General features: G+C 43.4%; 1 protein-coding gene across 1 annotated transcript in view; it reads right to left on the bottom strand.

The window, feature by feature from the left end:
• The window catches only part of STK32B (serine/threonine kinase 32B), a 1,644,519-nt gene that overhangs the window by 1,049,693 nt on the left and 571,934 nt on the right, over positions 1–22,892 (bottom strand). The window contains exon 4 of the mRNA XM_078678995.1: positions 11,730–11,903. Within this exon, the coding sequence (XP_078535121.1) occupies positions 11,730–11,903 (174 nt within the window). The remainder of the gene's footprint in view (positions 1–11,729; positions 11,904–22,892) is intronic.

Genomic DNA, 22,892 nt, shown 5'->3' with positions numbered 1-22,892 from the left:
CAGTGGCCTTGGAGGGCAGTTAAGTCCTTGGTAGTGGAAGACATAGTTTTAGCATGGAGTCGTGCCCCTAGCCCCGACCGGCCGCGGACGGGCGCAACTCCGGCGCGCCTACGTCGCGCCCGCTGCGCTCGTCCGCTGCGCTGACACATAATGGGCGGCTATGTAGGCGGTGACGCGGCAGGGGAGGGATCAGGAGGGCGGGGGTGGGCGTGGTGAGTCTTAAAAATACAAGTCGCCGTTCCCCGCTTGTAATCAGCGGGACGGCGGTAGGCAAAAGAATGAAGCTGCTAGCAGTCAGCAGCGCGAATCAGGTGAAGTTAAAAGCACAAAGCAATCCCCAGCGCGAAGCCCTCAGCCCTCTGCCACAGGGCTTTAGACAGCGCGCGAGGGGGAGCAAACAAGGTTAAGTAGATGGTGACGCGGCAGGGGAGGGATCAGGAGGGCGGGGGTGGGCGTGGTGAGTCTTAAAAATACAAGTCGCCGTTCCCCGCTTGTAATCAGCGGGACGGCGGTAGGCAAAAGAATGAAGCTGCTAGCAGTCAGCAGCGCGAATCAGGTGAAGTTAAAAGCACAAAGCAATCAGCGCTCAGCGCGAAGCCCTCAGCCCTCTGCCACAGGGCTTTAGACAGCGCGCGAGGGGGAGCAAACAAGATTAGCAGCGCCTCCCTGCCTGCTTGCTCAAGCGTTCGCGGGGCGTCCGTCTCCAAAGTCCGCAATGCACGCAAACCGCGTGTAATAATACAATCTCCAAACAAGCTGTCAAAAACACCGGCCAGTCCGCCAGGCAATCCTCCTTCCCCAAGCACCTCTCCACTGCCTCGATAAGTGTCCCAGATGACCCGGCAACTCCGAGCAAGACCCGCTGTGTCCTCCGCTGTTTCGAAGTTCTCTGCGCCTGTGATCCCTGCATCACTGATGCATGCGCAGGGCAGGTAGCCGATCCCTCGAGGTCCGGTGGCTGTGGTGGCGGCCGTGAACACAGGCTTACGCTGACTCCATCCTTTCTAAAAATAAGTTTTAATTGAGTTTAATTATTTTATGGTTTAATTTAGGTGTGTGTTGTGGATATTGTAGTGTTAAAGTGTGCGTAGTCAATATTTATAATTTTCTTTTTTTATTAATATTATTTTATTGATTATTAATCATGTTAATTATGGAAATACATTTAATTAAACATGTTGAAGTATTTTGTTATTGGTGTGTTGGTATGGGATAAGAAATAAAATAAAAACATATGGTTTTAATTATTAATTTGTTTGTTTGTAAATATTTTCTAGTTTAAAAGAATTATTTTTATGAATTTATTTTATTATGTATAATATTTGCAGATTTTGTTATATGTAATTAATATTGTAATATGTGTTCTTGTTCTATGTTTCAAATATTTGATTTTAGATTTTTGTAATATTGTTTATGTATTTTTATAATTTAAAAAAATTGTAATATATATCTTTTTTAACTGTTTGAGTGTGAATAGTAAGTTTTGTTTCTTCGCTATCCACCACTTTCCCTAATGTTCCCCATATGTAGGAATTGAAGCACACTTCCTACAAAGACTTCAGACCATACAGAACACCGCAGCCAGACTCCTCGATAAACCCACATCACGCCAAGCAACTCCACTGGTTCCTCGAACAGGAGGTATGCCAACTCAAGCTGATGAACCATGCACAGAAGGCTCTACACAACCAAGGACCCGCATATGTTAACCACCACCTGAACTTCCACCAATTTTTCAAAAGAATACAATCCGCCTCCCTTTCACTTGCCCATACTCCCCGCATCTATTGAAGCAGAAGTGGAGGACACTCCTTCCCCAACATCGCAGCAAAGACCTGGAATGCCTCCCCACGCACCACCTGCCCATCATCTCACTTCAGGAATTCTGAATGGCCTTTAAGATATGGCGGTTCAAACAAGCCTTTGGGAACTGCAAGCACATGGAAACACTACCAGGTGATTAGCTGCACTTTATTAAACCTGATTGATTGATTGAAACTCTTTTTTATCTGCAATCATCTCTCAGACTAGATCCCCAATTTTTGGAATCCAGACAGAGGTGCCTGGTTGCTCTTTCAATTTGTCAGCGCAGAGTGCTTAGAATTCACATTGGAGTGCTCACCTTAGAAGTCTTATAATTCCTGTAAGACAGTGAAACATTCATTGATGTCAAAGTAAGCATGGGCGAATTTTTTGCGAATTCGCGATTCGTGAATTTGCGGATTTGCGAATTCGCGATCCGCAAAATTCGCGAATTTGTACGAATTTGCGTATTTTTATATTTTTCGTGTTCGCGGGGCGCTTTGCGTGTTCGTGGGGCGTTTTGGCATGTTCACGGGGCGCTTTGCGTGTTCGCGGGTTTTTTTTTGGGCGAGACCGTGATGCGCCCTCTGGTTCATCACTGCCACCCTCTCGTTTTTTATGCCCTTCTGCCCTCTGTACCACTCGTTTCTGCCCTCTCTCACTCATTTTTGTGCTCTTCTGCCCTCTGCCCAACTCGTTTTTGTGGTCTTCTGCCCTCTGCCCCATTCGTTTCTGCCCAACTCGTTTCTGTGGTCTTCTGCCCTCTGCCCCACTCAGGGGGGGGGTCTTCTGTGCGAGTTCAAGTGCCTCTTGTGTGTATAAATGGTCAGAGACCGATCAGAGCAGCAGATGGAGAGAAAGAAGCTCCTGGTCACAGGAACAGCACGAGTATTGCGCTCGTGAAAGTCAAGGATACAAAGGCCTCTATCCAGCATCACAGCTGATTTTCGACGGTAGATTTGAGAAGAAGGCACACCTGCCCAGCCTCGACGACGCTCACGATTGTTTTTGGGCTGATGAATGCGTCACTGAATTGAGCTTCAACTAGTTCCAGCGACCATGTGTGTGTTACTATGCAATTGTGCCGAAGGGCGCAGGGGTCCCTTGAGTGAGCTGTACATCATAGTGGGTAAATGGCGGGAAGACTGTGCACACCACGAGTGTGTGGGCGGGGCTTCCATGCGAGTTCACATGCCTCTTGTGTGTATAAAAGGTCAGAGAAAGATCGGAGCAGCAGATGAAGAGAAAGAAGCTCCTGGTCACAGGAACAGCACGGGGATTGCGCTTGTGAAAGTTAAGGATGCAAAGGCCTCTATCCAGCATCACAGCTGATTTCCGACGCTAGATTTGGGAAGGAAGCACACCAGCCCAGCCTCCTCAATGCTCACGATTGTGTTTGGGCTGATGAATGCGTCACTGAATTGAGCTTCAACTAGTTCCAGCGACCATGTGTGTGTTACTATGCAATCGCACCGATGTGCGCAGGGGTCCCTTGAGTGAGCTGTCCATCATCCTGTAACTATTTTAGGATGGCGCCGGCAAGCTGCCAGCGCCATCCTAAAATAGTTACTAAATTAGCTTCATCAGGAAGCACCTGCTTTATTTTATCTATTAGTGCTTCCTGTTGAAGCTAACTTAGTAACTATTTTAGGATGGCGCTGGCAGCTTGCAACAACTTCAAGCTTGAAGGCTTGAACTTTTGCCCCCCGGATCCGCCGCTCGCGGATTTGCGGATTTTCGGTAAATTCGCAGGAGTTCGCGGATTGCGAATTTACCGAAAATCCGCAAAATCCGCGAGCGGAACGGATTTTGTTCCCATGCTTATGTCAAAGGAAGCATCTCAAGCCACTGTGTCAGAGTTATCTAGAGCTACAGCATACATCCGGATGCCAAAGAAAACTTCATATGGGTCCAGTCACCCAAAGACTGGCTTGGCAGAATATTTAAGGCTCTCTGCACTCCATACAGGTATTAGATCCAACTACGACCTAAACCTAATACTCTAGCTGTTAGCAACTGCTTTCAGTCACTGCTCTTCTGTTCTACTTTCAAATTTTCCTCAGGATGAAAGGGGGTAGAGTAATGCATAGCAATGCCCAGAGTGCCCATATTATCCATATACGCCTTAGAGGCAAAGGCTGGGCCCTGGGCCGAGTGGAATGCTGCTGCTGCTGCACATGTGGAGAGAAAGAGTTACAAATCTTTCATAACAGTTCAAGATTCAGCTGTTTGTTGTGGTCACATCCATAAAAACAGAGGGCAGGAATCAACAGCCACTAAAATGCATTTAAAGGCACCATCCAAATGAAGTGGTCAGCAGGGATATAAATGGACACATTGTAATGGCTTGTGGGAAATTAATAGAGGTGTGTGCGGTAGGCAAGGATTGGTAGAGCATTTTATTTGTTGACAATTGTCAGAACTAAGGATAACATTTTTTGTCTGTTTATAAAGACCCTGCCACAATTACCATTTCAGTAGTAAAGAAACTGTAGCCACCAGACCAGAATCAGCAAACGCTAATCCTTCATGAGCAGATATTATTAACTCTAACCTGCTGTCCCGGTTTGGTATCACTTGATCACCCACCCAGGAATGCAGGCTAAGGGGATATTTCGAAGACTCAATAGATAGGAGTATTTTGCTGAATAGTCCTTAGGCAAGGGCCCACCACTAGCCGACGCAGTGACCATAGCCATTGTGTCTTCATCTATTCCCATATGTGAATGAGTAATCGCAGCCATAAAACTGTTTGAACTGCTGCATGAATAACATGAGTATGTGGTAAAGCATCCTTTAAATCCACCACCTTTCCAAAAAGCAATTTATGCTTGATAGCCTTTCCTTTAGAATCAGTGAATCCATTCAAGCAGCAATAAGGTAAATTGTCATTAAAGGTCTGGACACAGTAATATGAATCACACACTATAAATGTGCAGAATTCAGTATCCGTATTCAGTAATGCTAGAACCAATGCTTTCAATTCAGCTAGTTTAAGGGTACAGTCAAAGTTCCTATATATATGTTTTGGGCCTGAAATACACCATCTTTCATGAAACCCTTCACAGCAGCACATACTGCTGAGTATATGTACTTAGTAGAAATTGCAGGCTGGGAAGAACCATTAGTACAGATTATGAAAATTATACCAATCTAGAGGCAAAATTTCACTAGACGCTGAGTATTCTTGTTCATAGTGGAGGTGTTCCTGTTCGGTAAGTAGGTCAAAACATAATCTGCATCAGTGGCTGTCAAGGAAGTGGCCCACTGTATCCATCTTGGATGTAAGGTTTTTGCATTTGGTACGTTAGCTTTGGAATAGGAGATACCACAACAATGCATTTCCCCTGAGCCAATGACCGTTTTTAAGACAGCAGTCTGAAAAGCAGTCATACTTTTTTCAATGTTTGCAAAACTCACTTGAGCATTTTATATGCAATTGGCACTGTTTTGTCTTCATTAACCAAAACATATGTGTAACCACTGGAACCCCCAATTATCCAGATCACTAAGTTGGTGGTGTTAATAGGCGTATATAAGTTTTTAAACTAAAGCATGTCTGTTTGTAATTGACTGAGAAGAGAAGAGTGTTCATCAGTCCAATATTTCTTATCAGGACAAATTAAATCTTACAACAGTTAAATCCATTTTGCATAGTCTGGTATGTACGTTCTACAAAAATGTAAGGCCACCCAAAAGTGATGGAAGCTTTTTTAAGGTAGTCTGTGGCTGCAAGAGGAACATTTTTCTAAGAAATGTGCACTAGGGTTTTGCCTTCTTTTGATAATTTGTACCAGAGAAATAGGAAACTGAGAAAAATAATTTTAGACTGAAAAATTGAATTTCAAGACATGTTCAGAAAATCCCAGAATTATGCGATCCACTCTGGCCAAATGTGTGCGTGTATTACTATTTAAGTATCTGTACCCTAAGACAATTTGATAGGAAGGATCCAGTTTCAAACATGAAAAAGTGGATTATTCATTTGAGAGACGCAGGGTTCATTTACTCCCTGGTTCTCCAATGCTTTAGCATCCCATTTAATAGGATATTATGGTTGCACTTGTGGGCTGGACCGTAAAGGAATGACATAAGGAGGGTCCTTATCCCAGCCAACATGATTGTGATATAATGCAGGGGCTAGTGCAAGAGCCCATTCTGCCATGTAAGCTTGTTTAACTTGGTCAGGGACAAGAGCCAAAAAAGAAGGGAGTATTTGTCCTCACATTGTGGGGATGTTTGTACAAACTGTGGGGGCCAATCTTTTTACGCGAGTAGAAAAGTTACATTTTAAAGAATATTGCTTTCATGCTTGGCTGTATGTCACCCTCAATTTGAATGTCTTGATCATATAATCTATCTGAAGGGGTCATGAGTATGTAGGGGATTTCAACTGTATCAACTGTAATAAAAGTATTAGTTGTTTTCCCTACCAGAAACTCCTGGAGAATTTGGCGCACTTTGGTGAATTCTGCTGTGCTGCTGTGCTAATGTTTAGAAGAATAACTGCCCAATTCCTGTTCAGGAGAAGGGTTCTCAGTGTCTGTGGCATATTTAGAATGGATAGCCGCCACTTTTTTTCCTATAAAGGGGCTTTATATTGAAGAGGTTTGTCCTCATTGTTGTGTCTCTCTTTTCGGTTTCAGGTACTCTTCTTGTCTGCGTTCAGATTGCCCTCCTCTGTCATACTACTTGTTAGAAGATTCCTGAAAGGAATGAGGAGAACATGTATCAGGAAACTGATACCAGTCTGTAGTCTTGATTTTAGTGCAATCATATAAATCATACCACCTTTTAGAGGACTTCGAGGGTGGAGAAACTCTGTAAGGTTTTCATTTTTGTCATTGTTTAGATTTATCCCTTGGTTTTTCAACAGACTCATAGGAGGGATTGGTTTCCTTGTCACTACTAGGCTTACCAAGAGGAGCATTAGTAGGTCCGGTTCCCAAAATTAATGCATCCTAAGGATGTATGTATATTAGCAATAATTATAGGCAACTTAGGTTCACGGTTGGCTACTGCAATCATTGTGAGTCGCTGGCGTATAGACAGAGAAGCCACTTCACCTCTAATGTGTGACAGAATAATTGCTGGCAGTACAGGAACATTTCCCATTTGCTTCATCCCCAAGCAGCTGCCCAATGTATATTCTGTATTTTTTTTTTAAATGTCTCGTAAGACGAATATTGTGGGAGTGCCGTCTCTGATTGTATAGACAGCTACGAACACTATCCCACATGAATTACAGTCTCCAATAGCGGGAACCATTCCATGGGGTATTCTGCGCTTGCCTTGCGGTCCTATAAGGGAAAACACAGCTTCAAGTTGGACTACTTTTTAGGTGCTCCAAAGTGGGTATTTTGTCCATAACTGAATGAACACTTACAGGACTTATTGTAGGAACTGAAGGCAACTAGTCTTGCCCAGGCAGGCCAACCCTTACTGGCTATGCTGGCCAGGTGCGCAAAACAAATTGAGCCACCCATCTTTATAAGACAACCAAAGCTTCGTAAAATGTTGGTGTTTGCAAAAGGTTAAGCTGCCATATTTGGATAAGGCATCTATCCATGTCACTCCATCATTACAGGGGGGACCCATGCATACTGGTGTAGCTATGCATGGGAGGGCACCAAAGAACCAAGTATGGTGTCCTCAGTAAGACATTGGTATTTCCATGAGTGCATATGCTCCGCATTGTGCTGATGGTGCAGGGGTAGTATATGTTTGAAATGTGTTTGAATATTCATTAAAGCAAACACTAGGAGATGATCGCTGGAGCACTGAAACTTTTCAGACACTCAGCTCCAGTCACAGATCTGGGTTGAATCCATCATTGTTCTTTAGCTCACTTCGCAATCCCAGTTCAGACACAGCTATATGCAAATCAGTCTTGACCATGTGCCTCATGGGAACACTCCAGCCCGAACTGCCAAGCCTTGTCTTCCCTGGACCGGAAACAAGCATCCTGGAACCAGCTTCGGGGTTACACCCCTCATCAGCCAAGCTAACTTGAATCCAGTGGCAAAGTGAGCAAGAGACCAACGTCTCGGCATTCCCTGCCAACTTAGGGTGAACAAAGCAAACACAAGGAGATGATGGATGGAGCGCTTAAACTTTTCAGACACTCATACACAGTTACAGATCTGGGTTGAATCCATCATCGTTCTTTAGCTCCCTTTGCCAGCCCACTTCAGACACAGCTATATGCAAATCAGCCTTGACCCTGTGCCTCATGGGAACATCCAGCCCGAACTGCCAAGCCTTGTCTTCCCTGGACTGGAAACAAGCATCCTGGAACCGGTTTTTGGGCGACACCCCTCATCAGCCAGGCTAGCTTGAATCTAGTGGCAAAGTGAGCAAGGGAACCACATCTGGGCATACCCCGCCAACTTAGGGTGAACAAAGCAAATACAAGGAGATGATGGACGGAGCGCTGAAACGTTTCAGACACTCACACCCACTCACAGATCTGCATTAAATCCATCATTGTTCTTTAGTTCACTTCGCCACCCCAGTTCAGACACAGCTATATGCAAATCAGCCTTGACCCTGTGCCTCATGGGAACATCCAGCCCGAACTGCCAAGCCTTGTCTTCCCTGAACTTGAAACAAGCATCCTGGAACCGGTTTCGGGGTAACGCCCCTCAACAGCCCGACTAGCTTGAATCCAGTGGCAAAGTGAGCAAGGGACCCACGTCTGGGCATATCCTGCAAAACTTAGGGCAAACAAAGCAAACACAAGGAGATGATGGACGGAGTGCTGAAACTTTTCAGACACTCAACCCCAGTCACAGATCTGGGTGGAATCCATCATTGTTCTTTAGCTCACTTTGCCACCCCAGTTCAGACAAAGCTATAGGCCCAGCTCTCTGTACTGGGGTGAATGTATGACATTGTTCTGCATCCTGTCCATCAATTATTTTTTTGTATTTGTCACCCCGAGTGGGACCGGTACACCCAGACGTGGGTCCTGTGCTATCCATGCCACTGGAGTCAAGCTATTCTGGCAGATGAGGGGTGAAACCCCCAAACCGGTCCTAGGATGTTTGTTTCCAGTCCATAGAGGACCTGGCCAGGCTGTTTGGGCTGGACTGTTCCCATTGGGTGCAGGGTCAAGACTGATTTGCATATGGCTGGGTTCAAACTGGAATGGCATTGGGAAGATATGGATTTAGGTCCAGCTCTCTGTACTGGGGTGAATATATGACATTGTTCTACATTCTGTCCATCAATTGTTCTTTTTGAATTTGAATATCCATCCACAGCTGGAAAATCGAACCTAGGATAAAATATTTCAAAGCGGTAGGCATGATCCGCTTCTACTCCAAAGCTAAAAGCACCACCCTGTTTAGTAAGTCAATGTTGGTTACATGTGCATGGACTGCAGGTCTGCAATTTTTAGGAACAATAGGTTGTGGTACAGCCACATGTAAAACAGTGATGAAAATACAGTGCAACACAAAAAAAGGGTGTGATCATTTGAAACTTTTAAGCTTGAAAAGCCAACAGTAAAAGGTACTTCCTAAAAACTGTGGAGGATTAACCACAAACACAACGGTCATCTCCAATTGTTGACACACACCATCACTACTCAGGAGACCTGTAAATAAGTACCAGACCAAACACTGGTCATGCCATGTTGCAGGGATTCTGCTTAGAAACAGAACTATGCCTGGAACCAAGAGACCACAGAAATCAGACACCATACCACATCAGTACCTATGGGCCAAAATCAAGTCCAGCACTTAGCGCCTTATTTACTATCCTAACCTTTCCAGAGAAATAAGATATTGGCACCCAAGAACACAACACTTTACATCCCCTCAGGGGACAGCCTCCTAAGCCGCCCCGGAATCTTGGCCAGCATGTCGACCACGGCGTTCGTCTCCGGCCCGGGGTCACCTCAGCCCGGAAGCGGGAACCCTTCCCACCTTGCGCGAGATCGCTCCATACGGGGTAAACAGAAGAGCCCAGGCCCCACCGGTGTCAGCAGCAGCCTATCCGATCAGCGCAGGTGAAGGTAAACAGCAAGCGCTCGCGGTGCAGCAGGGGGAGGGAGGGATACACTTGCAGGAGCGATAATTGCGACCAGATGGCACCGCGCGCTCCGAGAGTGAATAGCCACACGTGCACGCGTTGCCATTGAAGGCCATGGAACACGTGCACGTGTTTGGCTGAAAAGCCATGGCGATCCCAAAAGGTCTTTTTGCCTTTGTAGCGCATGAGCGCTACGTAGGCGAGACCTAAAAAGGAAATGTAAAATGTTCATTTTATTTTGAAATGCATTCTGTTTTCCTTTATGGAAAATGGGCAGCGTTAAAAAAAAAAGATTGTGTTATTAAAAAGCAATCACAAACATAGCAGTTTGCTCACCTCAGCAACCAATCATCCCTGTGATGGCTGCAATTCCTAATGAGACACAAATTGCGACCTACCTCATTCATTTGTTATGTTACGTTATGTTAATCCAACTTGTATAGAGCACAGCTGCCTCAGCAAGGAGGCGTCCCGGCGCTGACTGCAGCAAGACATATAAGCTAGAACCTAAACCAGAGGGAAGAGATAGGTTTTGATTGCCTTCCGAAATGCCAGATAGTTTTCCAGACTGCGGATCTGAATGGGAAGGGAGTTCCAGAGTTTAGCCGCTAAACTGCGGAAGGACTGTCCCCCGGCACGTAAACGTTTCACCCGAAGGACGAGAACCAGGCATTGTCTCATGGAGCGCAGATGGCGAGTGGGGGTATAAGGCACCAACAGATTGGCCAGAATACCCGGGGAAGAGAACTTCAGAATTTTAAAGGCCAAGCAAAGGGCCTTGAATTCAATACGCTTGGCCATAGGCAGCCAATGTAACCGTCGAATGGCACCAGTTGTCGGGCAGCTTCTAGGGAGCCCAAGTAAGGCTCTGGCTGCCACATTTTAGAACTTTTGCAAATGCATTACCTCTGCCTTATTTGCCTCCAGGTAGAGCGAGCTGGCATAGTTCAGCCTTGACAAGATAGCCGTTTGGACAATCATTTGTCAGGTGGACGGGTTGAAATACCCCAACAGCGGTTTCAGTCTCTGCAGTAAGCCAAAGCATGTGCCTGCCACTTTTTTAGTATGGTCCTGGAAGCTGAGGGTCGAGTCCATCCACACCCCTAGATTTTTCACCACCGACTTAGGGGTGGGTGCATTCCCAATGGTATTCGGTCACCATTGCTCTCTCCATAACTCAGTATCTCTCCCCACCAGCAACACCTCAGATTTATTGGCGTTAAGGTGGAGACAGTTGGCGGTCATCCACTCAGTGACTGCCGCCAGACCGCTCCTAAATTTGGGATCCTCATTAATATTAATGAGGTAGGTCTAGGTGTGACCCATTAGGCACCCTTTCTCTGAAGTTTGTAAGTTTTCTAACATTAGAAATTGCGTTTTCCCAATTATGAGTTGGTAACAATCTCAATTAGGATATTACAATTCCTGTTTTTTGTCCCGACCAAAGTGCCCCCCAACACAATGAATGGTGTTACAAGTGAGAAGTTAAAACCTTCAAAATGGAGTTTCTGAGTTACGAACATGAAGGGAGCTTATTAAGCTTTGCTGAGAGGTAATTCATAAACTTTAACAGAGTGGAAATGTTGTGGATTAGAGATCTTTATTCACAGTGTTTCTTTTGTACAGCTGTGCATCATTCAACATGCATGAGAGTGAATACCTATGAATTATTTTTGATGACTACAACTACGACGGACCCGTTTTCTAAGTAGAGGCAGAATGCTACATATCGTGAACACTTGGATTTAAAGACATGGGATGAGAAATTAAAGGAAAAAACCATTAGTAAAGAATACATAATTCGAGACATTTATCAAATCATTTACTATAGGTTTACATGCAAAAACCTGAAAGAGCATGCAGACTACAAATAAAGGACTTTAGCTTACCTGTGTATTATATGACATCTTTGTAAATAGTCTAATGCAAGTGCTAGTTCACAAATGTACAGCTTCACTGATTCTTCATTAAAATGTACGTTCTGTTGTAAGTGATAACGTAAATCACCCCCAAGCAGTAGATCTACCACCATGAACATGTCTTCTTCATCTTGAAAAGAGTACCTAAAAGAAAACAGATTGGCATATAGATGGTCAGCATGTGCCTGTAAACGCAATAGGACATCCTCTTAGAGAACTAATGAAGTGGAATAGCCGGAGCTTCAGTTAATTCCTTGCTACATGGCCTCAAAATCATTCAAGGCTGGAAAGAAAACACATCAACAAACCTCGATATGGGCGGAGTCTTAGCAGAGCTAAATGTCACATGTGATAGGTTATCAAGATTTTTACTGAAGACCTCAGTGAAATAGGGTTTCTAGACCTCCTGGGACTAAGGAGTTTGTCTATGTGCCTACCAGAAACAGGAAGCCAATTAGACTACATCCATCCAATAACCTGTGGGGTAATATTTGAGTGAGACTAATTTTAGATCATAATCGATCCTATGAGAACCAAACACATATGCATCTGTACATGCTCATTGTTTGCAAACATCAAACAAATCACTTCATCAAATTAAAAGCAACCAGAGTTTTGCAGATTTTGTATACAACCCAGTCTGACTGTTCTACAGGGTACGCTACCTAAAAAGATATTTGAAAACACTTGTCATGAAAAAAACAGCCAAATGATATACTGATATTTTGTGGTATGAACATCTAAATGAGACAAAAAATATAATTGCTAATTGATTTTCTGCCTTTATTTGAGTGCTATGTCCTTCATTCATAACTAATTTCCGACTTTCACAATAGATGATGACAGTTAAACTGAAACTGGTGAGTACGAACAGAAGTCCAAAATAATAATTTAAATTGTGAATTTCAACTTTTGGCAAATAGCAGACCAAATGGCAGGGATAGTTTTTACCATTTCTTCAATAGATTTATGGGTGTCAGAATATGTACTGAACATATAAATTATTTGTTAAGCCCGGAAAAGCAAGGGCATGGTTTATGGGCCCAAAAAGATGGCAGAGGATTTATAAGGAGCGTTGTTTGAAATTGGGTTTTTAGTTGGTAGAGGTATGCACTCTGCCCAATAAAGAACTACATTCCTAGTCAGGGTAAGTCAGATACACATCATATATTAAACTGTGCTCACTCTCTGGTAGCTCGGCACAGAGCAGTCAGGTTTAATTTAAAAGGTAATCTGTAAAGTATTTGTGTAAAATTTCTAACACAGCGAAAACACCACAAAAAGACTCCACACAGTATAGCAAAATGCATGACAATTTTATAAATAAACTAAACCCAAATAAAAAAAATACAATACATGGAAGTTGAGATATTAATTTTTAATGATTCAAAGTAAAAGTAGCACTTACAAGCAATAAGCACCTATGGGAGCTATCTGGTCAGCTGGACCGGGACAAAGTCAAGAGTTCAGGCTGACCATAATGGAGCATAGGTCAGGGACAGGAGCCACACAGGCCTGCTGAACAAAAGTACCTTGATCCAGGTGGTAACAGCAAGATGTAGGGAGCAGAAAAGTAATGCATCTGTATCGATCCCACAGTCAAGGTGTTGCATTGATTTCTCCACGCAACAATAGCGATGTGCCAATTTTGAGGCAAAGCAACAACTCCAAGATGCGTCGGTTCTGTAGCTGATGTGCCAGGCTTCTCTACACAGTCGAGGGGATGGGTGGATCATCTCTCTACAGTGGTGGTGATCCAGTGGTTTAAAAGTGTGATGCACTGGTTCTGTTCCCCCAACAGTGGCAATCCGTTGATCCTGCTCATGCAGCAGAGAATGTGTCAGTTCTACTGAAGCAAGCACTTGTATCCCCTGTCAATGGACCAGGCACAGGAGCAGAGGGTAAGACTTTGATATCCCTGCGTCTTAAAAACAGGAGGCAAGCCAGCATGCCCTTGGAGATCACTCTGGGTTCATGTAAGGTAGTCCAGTTGTTTCTTAGTGGGCATATGGTAGCAGACAGCAGGGAAGCAAAGCACATCAGAAAATCAGTTCTTCCAGATCAGCAGTCTAGGAGAATGGCAGTCCTTGTAGAAGAACAGCAGTCCTATCATCTGGCAGAGTTTCTTCATAGGTTCATTAGTGTCTGAGTTGGTGGGGGCAGGGACCCAGTACTTATACCCAGTTGTGCCTTTGAAGTGGAGGCGACTTCAGAGAGGAGCTTTGAAGTGCACAGAGGTCCTCCCTCCAAGCTCTGGCTCCAGGCTCACTACAGGGGTGTATGCAGCCCTTTGTGTAGGGGCAGGCCAAAGTCCTTTCAGATGTAAGTGTCAACTCTCCCCTCCCATTCTGCTCAGAATGACCTATTAGGATGTGGATGGCCACTCAGTCACACCTAACCTTCCTCTCTTTGTGGCTGTCTATAGGGAATCCACAACGTCCAACTGACACCTACCCCAGACCTGTATTGGAGACAGCTGCAGGCACACAGAGCTAAAATCAGAGAAATATCATCTTTGTGGCATTTCTAAAATAGTGATGATAAATTTAACATTGCCAGTAAAGAGGATTTATCATTGCCATAACAATGATATGAAACATGACAGAACCACCCATTCTCAACCAGAAATTACAGCTTATAAGTCTAATAAGGAATTCCCAATATCTGAGGGGTTGACCTCACAGTAGTGAAAAGTGAATTTGGGTGTTTTTTCCTACCTGTAATGTAATGTAATTTAACCACTTCTTATATAGCGCACTGTGACCCAGTGGGTATCCTGGCGCTGTTAGACGGGAGGCCTGTAGCAGGGAAGGAGATTAGCCTTACGCTCTATGGCAGAGCCATGTCTTTATTTTCCTTTTCAACGGCAGTAGATATTTCGTCTGTCGCAGCTCTTTGGGTATGCTGTTCCAAAGTCTTGCTGCAGCAACACTGAAGGCTCGCCCTGCCAGTCTGGCTCTTTTAATCGGGGATACCTTCACCCAGTTAACTGAAGAAGAACGAAGACAGCGGGTGGGAGCATACCAACTAAATTTGTTCTGCAATGGTAGGGGCCCCATGCCATGCAATGCTTTAAGCACAACACAGAGGGATTTAATATGAATCCTCTGCAAAACTGGTAGCCAATGAAGCTCCACCAGGGCCTGGAAAGCAGAGGACTGTCGGGGTCTCTTCAAGGCCAGCTTTGCTTCAGCATTCTGAGTTTTCTGTAATCTCCCAATTAAGTACTTTGGGGATTCCAGCAGCAAAGCATTGCAGTAATCCAGTCTGCTCATAATGACGCTCTTGACTACCAGTGCGTGTGTCTGAATAGGAAGCATGGGTAGAATTTTTCTAAGCGCCCTAATAAGGGAGAAGCAGCTCCCAACGGCCTTATTGACTTGTGTTTCCAAGGTCAACTTCTCATTAAAACAGATCCCCAAATTGCTAACCGTCTTGGACGGTACCTGAGGAGGGTCAGCAGGAATAGGTCAAAAGTCTGCAGGGAGAGAGTATAGCACCCTCCCACCTCCAATACATAAGATCTCTGTTGTATCTGCATTAATTTGCAGAGAGTTGTTTCTCAGCCAATGTACCACGTCCAGCATACAGTCATGGAAGTTATGTAACGTGGTTGATTGATCACCCTCCAAGTAAATGATAAGCTGGGTGTCATCACCATAGTTCACAAGGCCTAAATTATAAGATTTAGTTACGTCCACCAGGGGATGCATATAGGCGTTAAATAGTATAGGGCTAATCGCAGAACCCTGCGGGACCCCATAACATATCTTGGTGAACTTTGAACGAAAGGGGGAAAGGGCCACTGCCTGACATCAATCTGACAGATATGAATGCGGCCACTTTTGCGCCATACCAACAACCCCCACTTCTTCCATCCGTTTCAGAAGGACCTTATGATCGACTGTGTTGAATGCGGCAGACAGGTCTAACAAGATCAGTATAGCAGAATGACCCCTGTCTGCACGCAGCCAAAGATCGCCAGGCACTGTCAGTACGGCAGTCTCTGTCCCATGTGCTGGGCGAAAGCCGAATTGCACGTCCTTCAATATATCATTTGCCTCCAGAAACTGCAAAAGCACCCTGCTTACCAATCGCTCAATGATCTTCACCGGGTAAGGAAGGAGAGAGATGGGCCTATATTTTTTTAGACAAGCTGGGTCAAGTGAAGGTTTTTTCAATACGTAGGAAACAACTGTCTGTTTCCAGCAGGACAGGACCATCCCGCTGCACATAGATTGGCTACATTGCTGTCTTAACAGAGGGAATAATTCAGAGCCTAGCGCTTTCCAAACTCTATGGGTAAGAGGGTCCAGGTGTGTGTCAGAGGAGACCCCCAATGCTACTTTATTAAAGTATTCCACAGTAGGAATATCAAAATGATCAAGAGGTGGCCTCTGATCCATTGTTTTGCTCTCCCCGGTCCATCAGTCACATTCTGTGGGGGATCACAAGCCCCAGAATCAGTACTATACTCTTCTAGGCCTCTCATGATTTTGCAGATCTTGTCTTTAAAAAAGACAGCCAGGCAATTCCTGTGCCGGGAGAGATCTTATTTCTTGTACAGGCAGGGCTGTTGATATCGCTCATGATTTTAAACACACTCTTAGTTCTATTAGGTGCCTTCAAGATTACATCTGCAAAATATTCAGCTTTAGTGGTGGAAATATGTTTTTTATAATTTAGTATAGTCTCCTTCCAGGCAGCTTTGTATGTATCAAGGTAGCCCTTCCTCCAGAGCTGTTCTGCCTGTCTACAACCAAGTTTCAATGTATGCAGTTTGGCATTATACCAAGGAGCATAGGGTTTACCCCCTTTTTTTACCAACTTTTGGGGAACAACCCGATCAAGTTGATCATTTATATGTAAACAAAGCGCAGCATAGTTATCCTCCACCTGTTTCCTAGGGTCGAAAGACTCTTCAAGGTGGAATACTGGGGAAATACTAACTTTTCTCAGGAGACCTTTACAGTCCCTACTTAGAAAGCTCCTTTTTTCTCTCAAAATAGGGCCGATCTGTCTAATTTTAAGCACCTCAAATTTAATCAGGTGGTGATCTGACCATCCGACCGGTAGCGTATTAACCACTGCCATCGAATCTTCCCTAGCAAAAATTAGATCCAGTATATGCCCCCTGTATGTGTAGGCTCTGTCAACCATTGTGAGAGATGTAGATTCCTACAAGATTGTAAAAGATTATCATATCCGGAGTCCAAGCTCCCATTCGCACACAGATTAAAATCCCCCAGGATAAGGAGTGTAGCATGGGAGAGAGCCATATTGCTAAAGACATCAATCATGTTTTTCTGTTGGAGGAGACTAGCCACCCCTGAAGGCCTATAACAGATAATGCTGGTAAACACCTGGCTCCCATGATCCTTAAGGGCAAAGCCAAGTGGTTAAATCCCGTCCACCTCATCAATATCAAGAGGGGAGAAGTCCCATTACTCATAATCCCTACCCCACCACCTCTACCGCAAGGTTTATGGAAGGCTTTATAACCCTGAGGACACGCCGAGCCCAACTCCAAATTGGATCCAGGATGAGTCCAAGTCTCAGTCAAGAACAAGGCATCCAAATCCTGAGACTCTGGCAACAGGTGTGTCTCTGTGTAATGCTTACAAAGGGACCTAACATTGAGCAGACCACATCCTAGGGTGTCCCTTTTAAGGAAGTCAGTGACTGTCCCAGCCGTGTCTTCCAATTTGAACTCCCCATAGCCCCCTCCCTGCACATCTATTTCCCGTAATGCAGCACTTGAATACATACCGGCTGGCTTGGCAGGTAAGATTGTCTCAAATCCAACAGAGTGGCTGGCGCTGTGCGCGGCCCGTGTGCGGATGGGTGCAGATGGTCTTGCCTTTGGCGCGGCTTTGGTGCGCAGGTGACACAACCACTGCGTGCATCCGCTGTGCGGTGACGCCACTGTGATGATTTATAGACAGTCACATGGCAGCACCGAAAAAACTAATAGGCTGACCCCTAAAGGTACAGTGGGCCCGCTCTGACAGGCGGACACCAGTAAACATGTGAGAAAAAATTCAGGGCAAAGTTTTTATTTATAAAAAGACAGTTTGTGAAATTTAAAAGCGCAATTTGTGAAATTTAAAATTTACTTGTAGATGCAAAATGTAAAAGCACAATTTGGGAAATTTAAAATTTACTTGTAGATGCAAAACTTAAAAGCACATGTCCTATCTTTTAATTACACAGCACCCTGCCCTGTGGGCCTAGGGCTCAGCTCAGGCTAAAATGACAGTTTAAGGTGATGGCTGTAAGGGGTTTTAAATGCCAAGTCAACACGGCAGTAAAACTGCACATACAGGCTATGCAATGGCAGGCCTGAGACAATAATTAAAGTGCTACTTTTATGACTGGCAAAATAAGTTCTGCAGGATCACTAGTACCGTTTAATTTAGAGGCCCTGGGCACATGTTGAACTCTAATTGGGACTTATAAGTAAATTAAATATTCCATTTGTGGATAGTCAATCAAACCATGTTTTAGAAGAGAAGCATGTGCACTTTAGTACTGGTTGGCAGTGGTAAAGTACTCAGAGTCCTAAGGCCAACAAAAAAAAACAGCTAAAATGTGAGGCAAACAGGAAAAAAGTTTGGGAAAGACCACCCTAAGGCTGTCAGGTCTAATGACCGCTGTGCTATGAAGCTCAATCTTCAAATCTTACTGCTGTCTAAAGACTAATCTTCTTGTTGGTATGTGTTAATGAGGGTCTTCACTCTTGAGGTTTCCATGTTTGATTTCTTCCATGGTGACTCCTATGCAGCCTGAGAACATTCATTTTACAGAGAAAGGACACCATTTGGTGCTTTATGCTTGCACTTTCTAGTTACCCCTACAGGATTACCACTAAAATATGTACTCTTCTTTTGGTTCAGCTTATTTTCACATCTCCTGCTGTGGATCTAAATGCTTACTTGGCAAATAAGATGCTTCTCAGTATTCTTGAGTTGATCTGTTTCATTTGTCCTCATTAATGTTATTTAGCCTCAATTCAAAATGACTTTTCTTGTGATATATATCACAAGGGATTAATCTTACTGCTAATTGTACAATCATTGTTTCCCCATTTTACTCAGGTTTATATGCTATGTTTGCACCTCTATATATTTGCTTAGTATATGGGCAGACTAGAGTATTTTTGAGGCTGTACAGCAGTGCTAAATCAACTTCATCTAAAGAAAAGCCTAAATGGGCTAAGAGTGATAACCCATCTATTATTATCTCTGCTAGAAACAAAATATTAGACAATATTTTGGGTGAAGTACGAGCCTTGCAACCTCTTATACATGCCAGCATGAAACATTGGAACTAAATGGGGATATGTTGATCATTTTAGAAAACAAGATGGTGGGAATGGAGTAATGTGTGAGTTTGGTTTAGGATGCAGCTTAGAAGATTCCCCTGTTTGAACTGGAAATTCCACAACATAAACATCACACTGAGGATTTGGAAAACAGGAACCATTGTAATAATGTATACCTGTATGGTTTTCCGGAAGGCACTAGGAGTCACAATACGCTTAATTAAAAAAAAAAGAATTATTCCTGGACTTCTGAATATCTCTAACTCGGCTTCTATTAATTTTCACTGTGCTCATCATCTAAGGATGCATAATCCCCACTGCTAAAAACCTAGAGGCATTATGATGTTTTCAGAATGTACAGATTTGCTTAATGTATTAAAAGCAGATATAGGCCAAAAGAAAATTGTCTGGTGGGCTCACTAACGTGAGTTTTTTTGCCGCTAATTTGCCTTTCGTCAGCTTTCGCCCGCTAACGCCAGAATTTGTATCGTCTTCACGGTAATGTTAGCACCAGTTTTCACTGCGGTTACCTGCAACTATCGCCATGTAGCGAGGTATTGCAAATACATCGCTGACAGGCCGATAGTTTTTGGTGATAGGCCTTGTTAAGAAAACTGCAGCTAATTAGTGTTAGAGTTAGTTAGCGGCAGTTCTTACACACATACCCCTCTGTGTCACAAGTTCATAAATTGAACTCAAAAGAATTATTAACCTAGTTTTCTTGAATTAAGTTTCTAATAACATAATTTTTCTTTTAGGATGGGAATACAGAACTGAATTTCAATTTTCTTAATTATTTTGATCTGGTCCAAAACCTGTTAATATTTAATAACACTGCATTCCATTTAGTGCTTTTACTGTAGACCAAATTAACTATATTTTTAAAAGGTAAAAGGAACAGTTGTGTGTAAGAGGACTTATTTGTATTATGTGCCAATAATCAAAAATGGACATATGTGCAAGGCAAAAACAGTTAATCAGGGTCACAGGTATTTTTATCTGGTGAGAAACAAAAACAACAAAATCAACTTTGATAAACCCCAGTCTTAGGAAAACGAAGAACAGCTGTGTAGCATACAATGAAAGCCACCATTTCCAGAAAAAAGTAGATGCCACAATTTAATTTCCATGCTTGGCTGTCATTGAAGACTGAAACTACACTACTTATGCGTATGCCTACCATGAAAGTAGAAACACATGGATATGCTAAATAATTATTGTGGCATAGATGATACTTGCTTGGCCTTTACTTGAATGCTCACCATCACATTTTCCTCAGTTGCTTGTTTCTTTTGAGACTCCTCAGTGTATAGAGACCATAGGTCTCTATTTATTTTCCTTTTACTCTTTTAAAGGTTTCTTGCCTGGAGAAAAAAAATGTCTATGCACCAGGTCCACCAGAAACAGGTGACATCTCTGGGTGTCTGCTTTTACAGGAAAAGAGAGGCACGCTTCATGTACTAAAAACAGGTGATTTACATTTTGGAATAATGTTGAAAGGTGGCAAGTTCTAAGTGATTAATATGTCAGGAATAATGGCTTAACTAAACTTGCTTTTTAATGTTTGTGTGGTCATTCGTTTAGGATAGGATACATTGAGAGAATTGCTTGGGAGTAGTACTAGATTGGTCTTTAGCTAGTCATACTTGTGCAAGCATATGCTCTTCATTCTGAGACTTCACAAACCCTCTTTAAATTGACTCTCAAATGTTGTCCTTTTCTTTTCATATTCAAAGAATTACTGTAAATAACCTTCCTGTAGCTTCTGCTCTGTGCTTCAGCCCTGCACCCAAGGCGGGCAGTGCCGGAAAGCACTTGCACCATATATAATGAGAGTCTGCAGGCTGTTAAACACTGTTAGAATGTTGTTGATTTAACTGTCATAATTTTTTATTTAACAGTATTGCCCATCCATTGTATTATTCCCTAGAAGTTGCTCACAAATGTGGCATCTATTGTGCTTTAGTCACTTTTCACCCCATGGTGGTGTGGAAATTGTGAAAGCAATACTAAAACTCCCTGGGAGGTGGCAAAAAATCTGAAGCCACCCCCACCACCACTCCTACCAGGCCCATGTGAATGCCTAGTGCTGGAAATTGCTTATTGTAGGACAAGGAAGGTGTTTGTTTTATTTTTATAATCTATGCCACAAATAAAATCTATTTGCCTAAAAAATGTTGACTCATAATTGGGTATATAAAATAATCTCATATGTTGCCTATACCACAGGACTGCCATTCACCAATAGCTGTCAGATGAGTTACACGTGAAACCAGACTAAGTAGCCCTCCCAGTGCACTCCGACTAATTTGGTCTATCTTTGCAAAGTCGAAGTGCTACAGTTCTTCCAGTGGAGTAAAGCTTGATACCTTTTAATTGTTTTTAAATATTACATTTTTCTTAGCCCCAGACAGATGATTCACTGTTCATAACCTCATCAGTGGAGCACATCAGGTACTGAGCACCAAATTTGTTTGCAGCGTAACATTCAAACACCAGTGTCTTCTTAACTGTTCAACAACAGGATGTCACAACAAAAGGAATCCACTTCTGGTGAAAGCCATTGTCCCCAGAAACAATTTTAAGTAAAACATTGTCCATGCGTCTGCACTCATAATAATACTGGCACTCACCAATAGCCATTAGCAAGGTGTTTCACGTGAAATCAGACTCCGTGGCCCACCTCGTGAAGTCTGGTGAATGTGGTCATTCTGTGAAAAGTTCCAGTTCTTCTAGCAGTTCAAAGCTTGATAACTTTGAATTTATTTCCAATATTCTATTTATCTTAGCCCTAGAAATGTATTGCACTATTCAAAAGCTCTTCAGTGGAGCATTATTGGAAGTGAGGGCTAAATCTGTTGGTATAACATTGAAAGACCAGTGTCTTCATAACTGTCTAATTAACAGAATGTTACTTCAATAGTCCTCTCCCTCTGTTGCGATCCATTTGCACTGGAAACCATTTTATGTAAAACAACCAGTGTGGCTGCACTCAAAACATGACTGAAACTCACTAATACCAATCAGCTGTAGTCTCCAGTGAAGCAAAACTCAGTAGACACATTAATCCCCACTCATTCGGCTGTGACGAGGGATAAAATGTATTATAATCCATGCTCGTAATAATGGACATGTGCATATTGATGCAATGCTGACGAAGTTCGCTTGAAAAAAAGCTCTTTCTTGTTCTTGATTTCCATACCCTGTCCCTTTTCTTTACATAGGGTAACTCTCTCGAGATTGTTGGAAAACTCAGTAGGGACATTGACCAGAATGCACTAGAAGGGCTACTGAATGCGGTTTCGCTTAAAAACTCACAGCTGATGGATGCTAGTGAGTGACAATCCTGTTTTAATTGCGGCCACATGGAAACACATAAGTGAACAACATATCTGTATGTTCATTCTAGTTTTATTTCAATTTAGTATATCTAAATAAGTTTCTATTAATATACTGTTGCAAGCAGAAGAGGAAGCGAGTTGACTGTCCGAGACATGAGGAGAGCTGCCAGAGTGAGCCCGGTGGAGTGATTCGAGGGTGGTGCCTGTAATGTCGCCAACTGATCTTTTTCGCGATGGCTGTATTGGAGGAGGAGTTAGACGCGATCCTTGACGAATTTGAAGACACGTTTCAAGGCATTGGATGTCTAAAAGGAAAAGAGGTATCCCTCCACATAGACCCGTCCATCCAACCGGTCGCCCAGACACCGTAGAATAGCATTCCACCTCAGGAAAAAGGTGGAAGAAGAACTCGAGGCCCTCGAGAAACAGGGCATCATCGAGAAGGTCAGCGGGCCCACTCCGTGGATA

Source organism: Lissotriton helveticus, chromosome 2_2, assembly GCF_964261635.1.
Source record: "Lissotriton helveticus chromosome 2_2, aLisHel1.1, whole genome shotgun sequence".
NCBI lineage: Eukaryota > Metazoa > Chordata > Amphibia > Caudata > Salamandridae > Lissotriton > Lissotriton helveticus.
The sequence above is the reverse complement of the archived record's forward strand: the minus strand, read 5'-3'. Positions and strand labels throughout refer to the sequence as shown.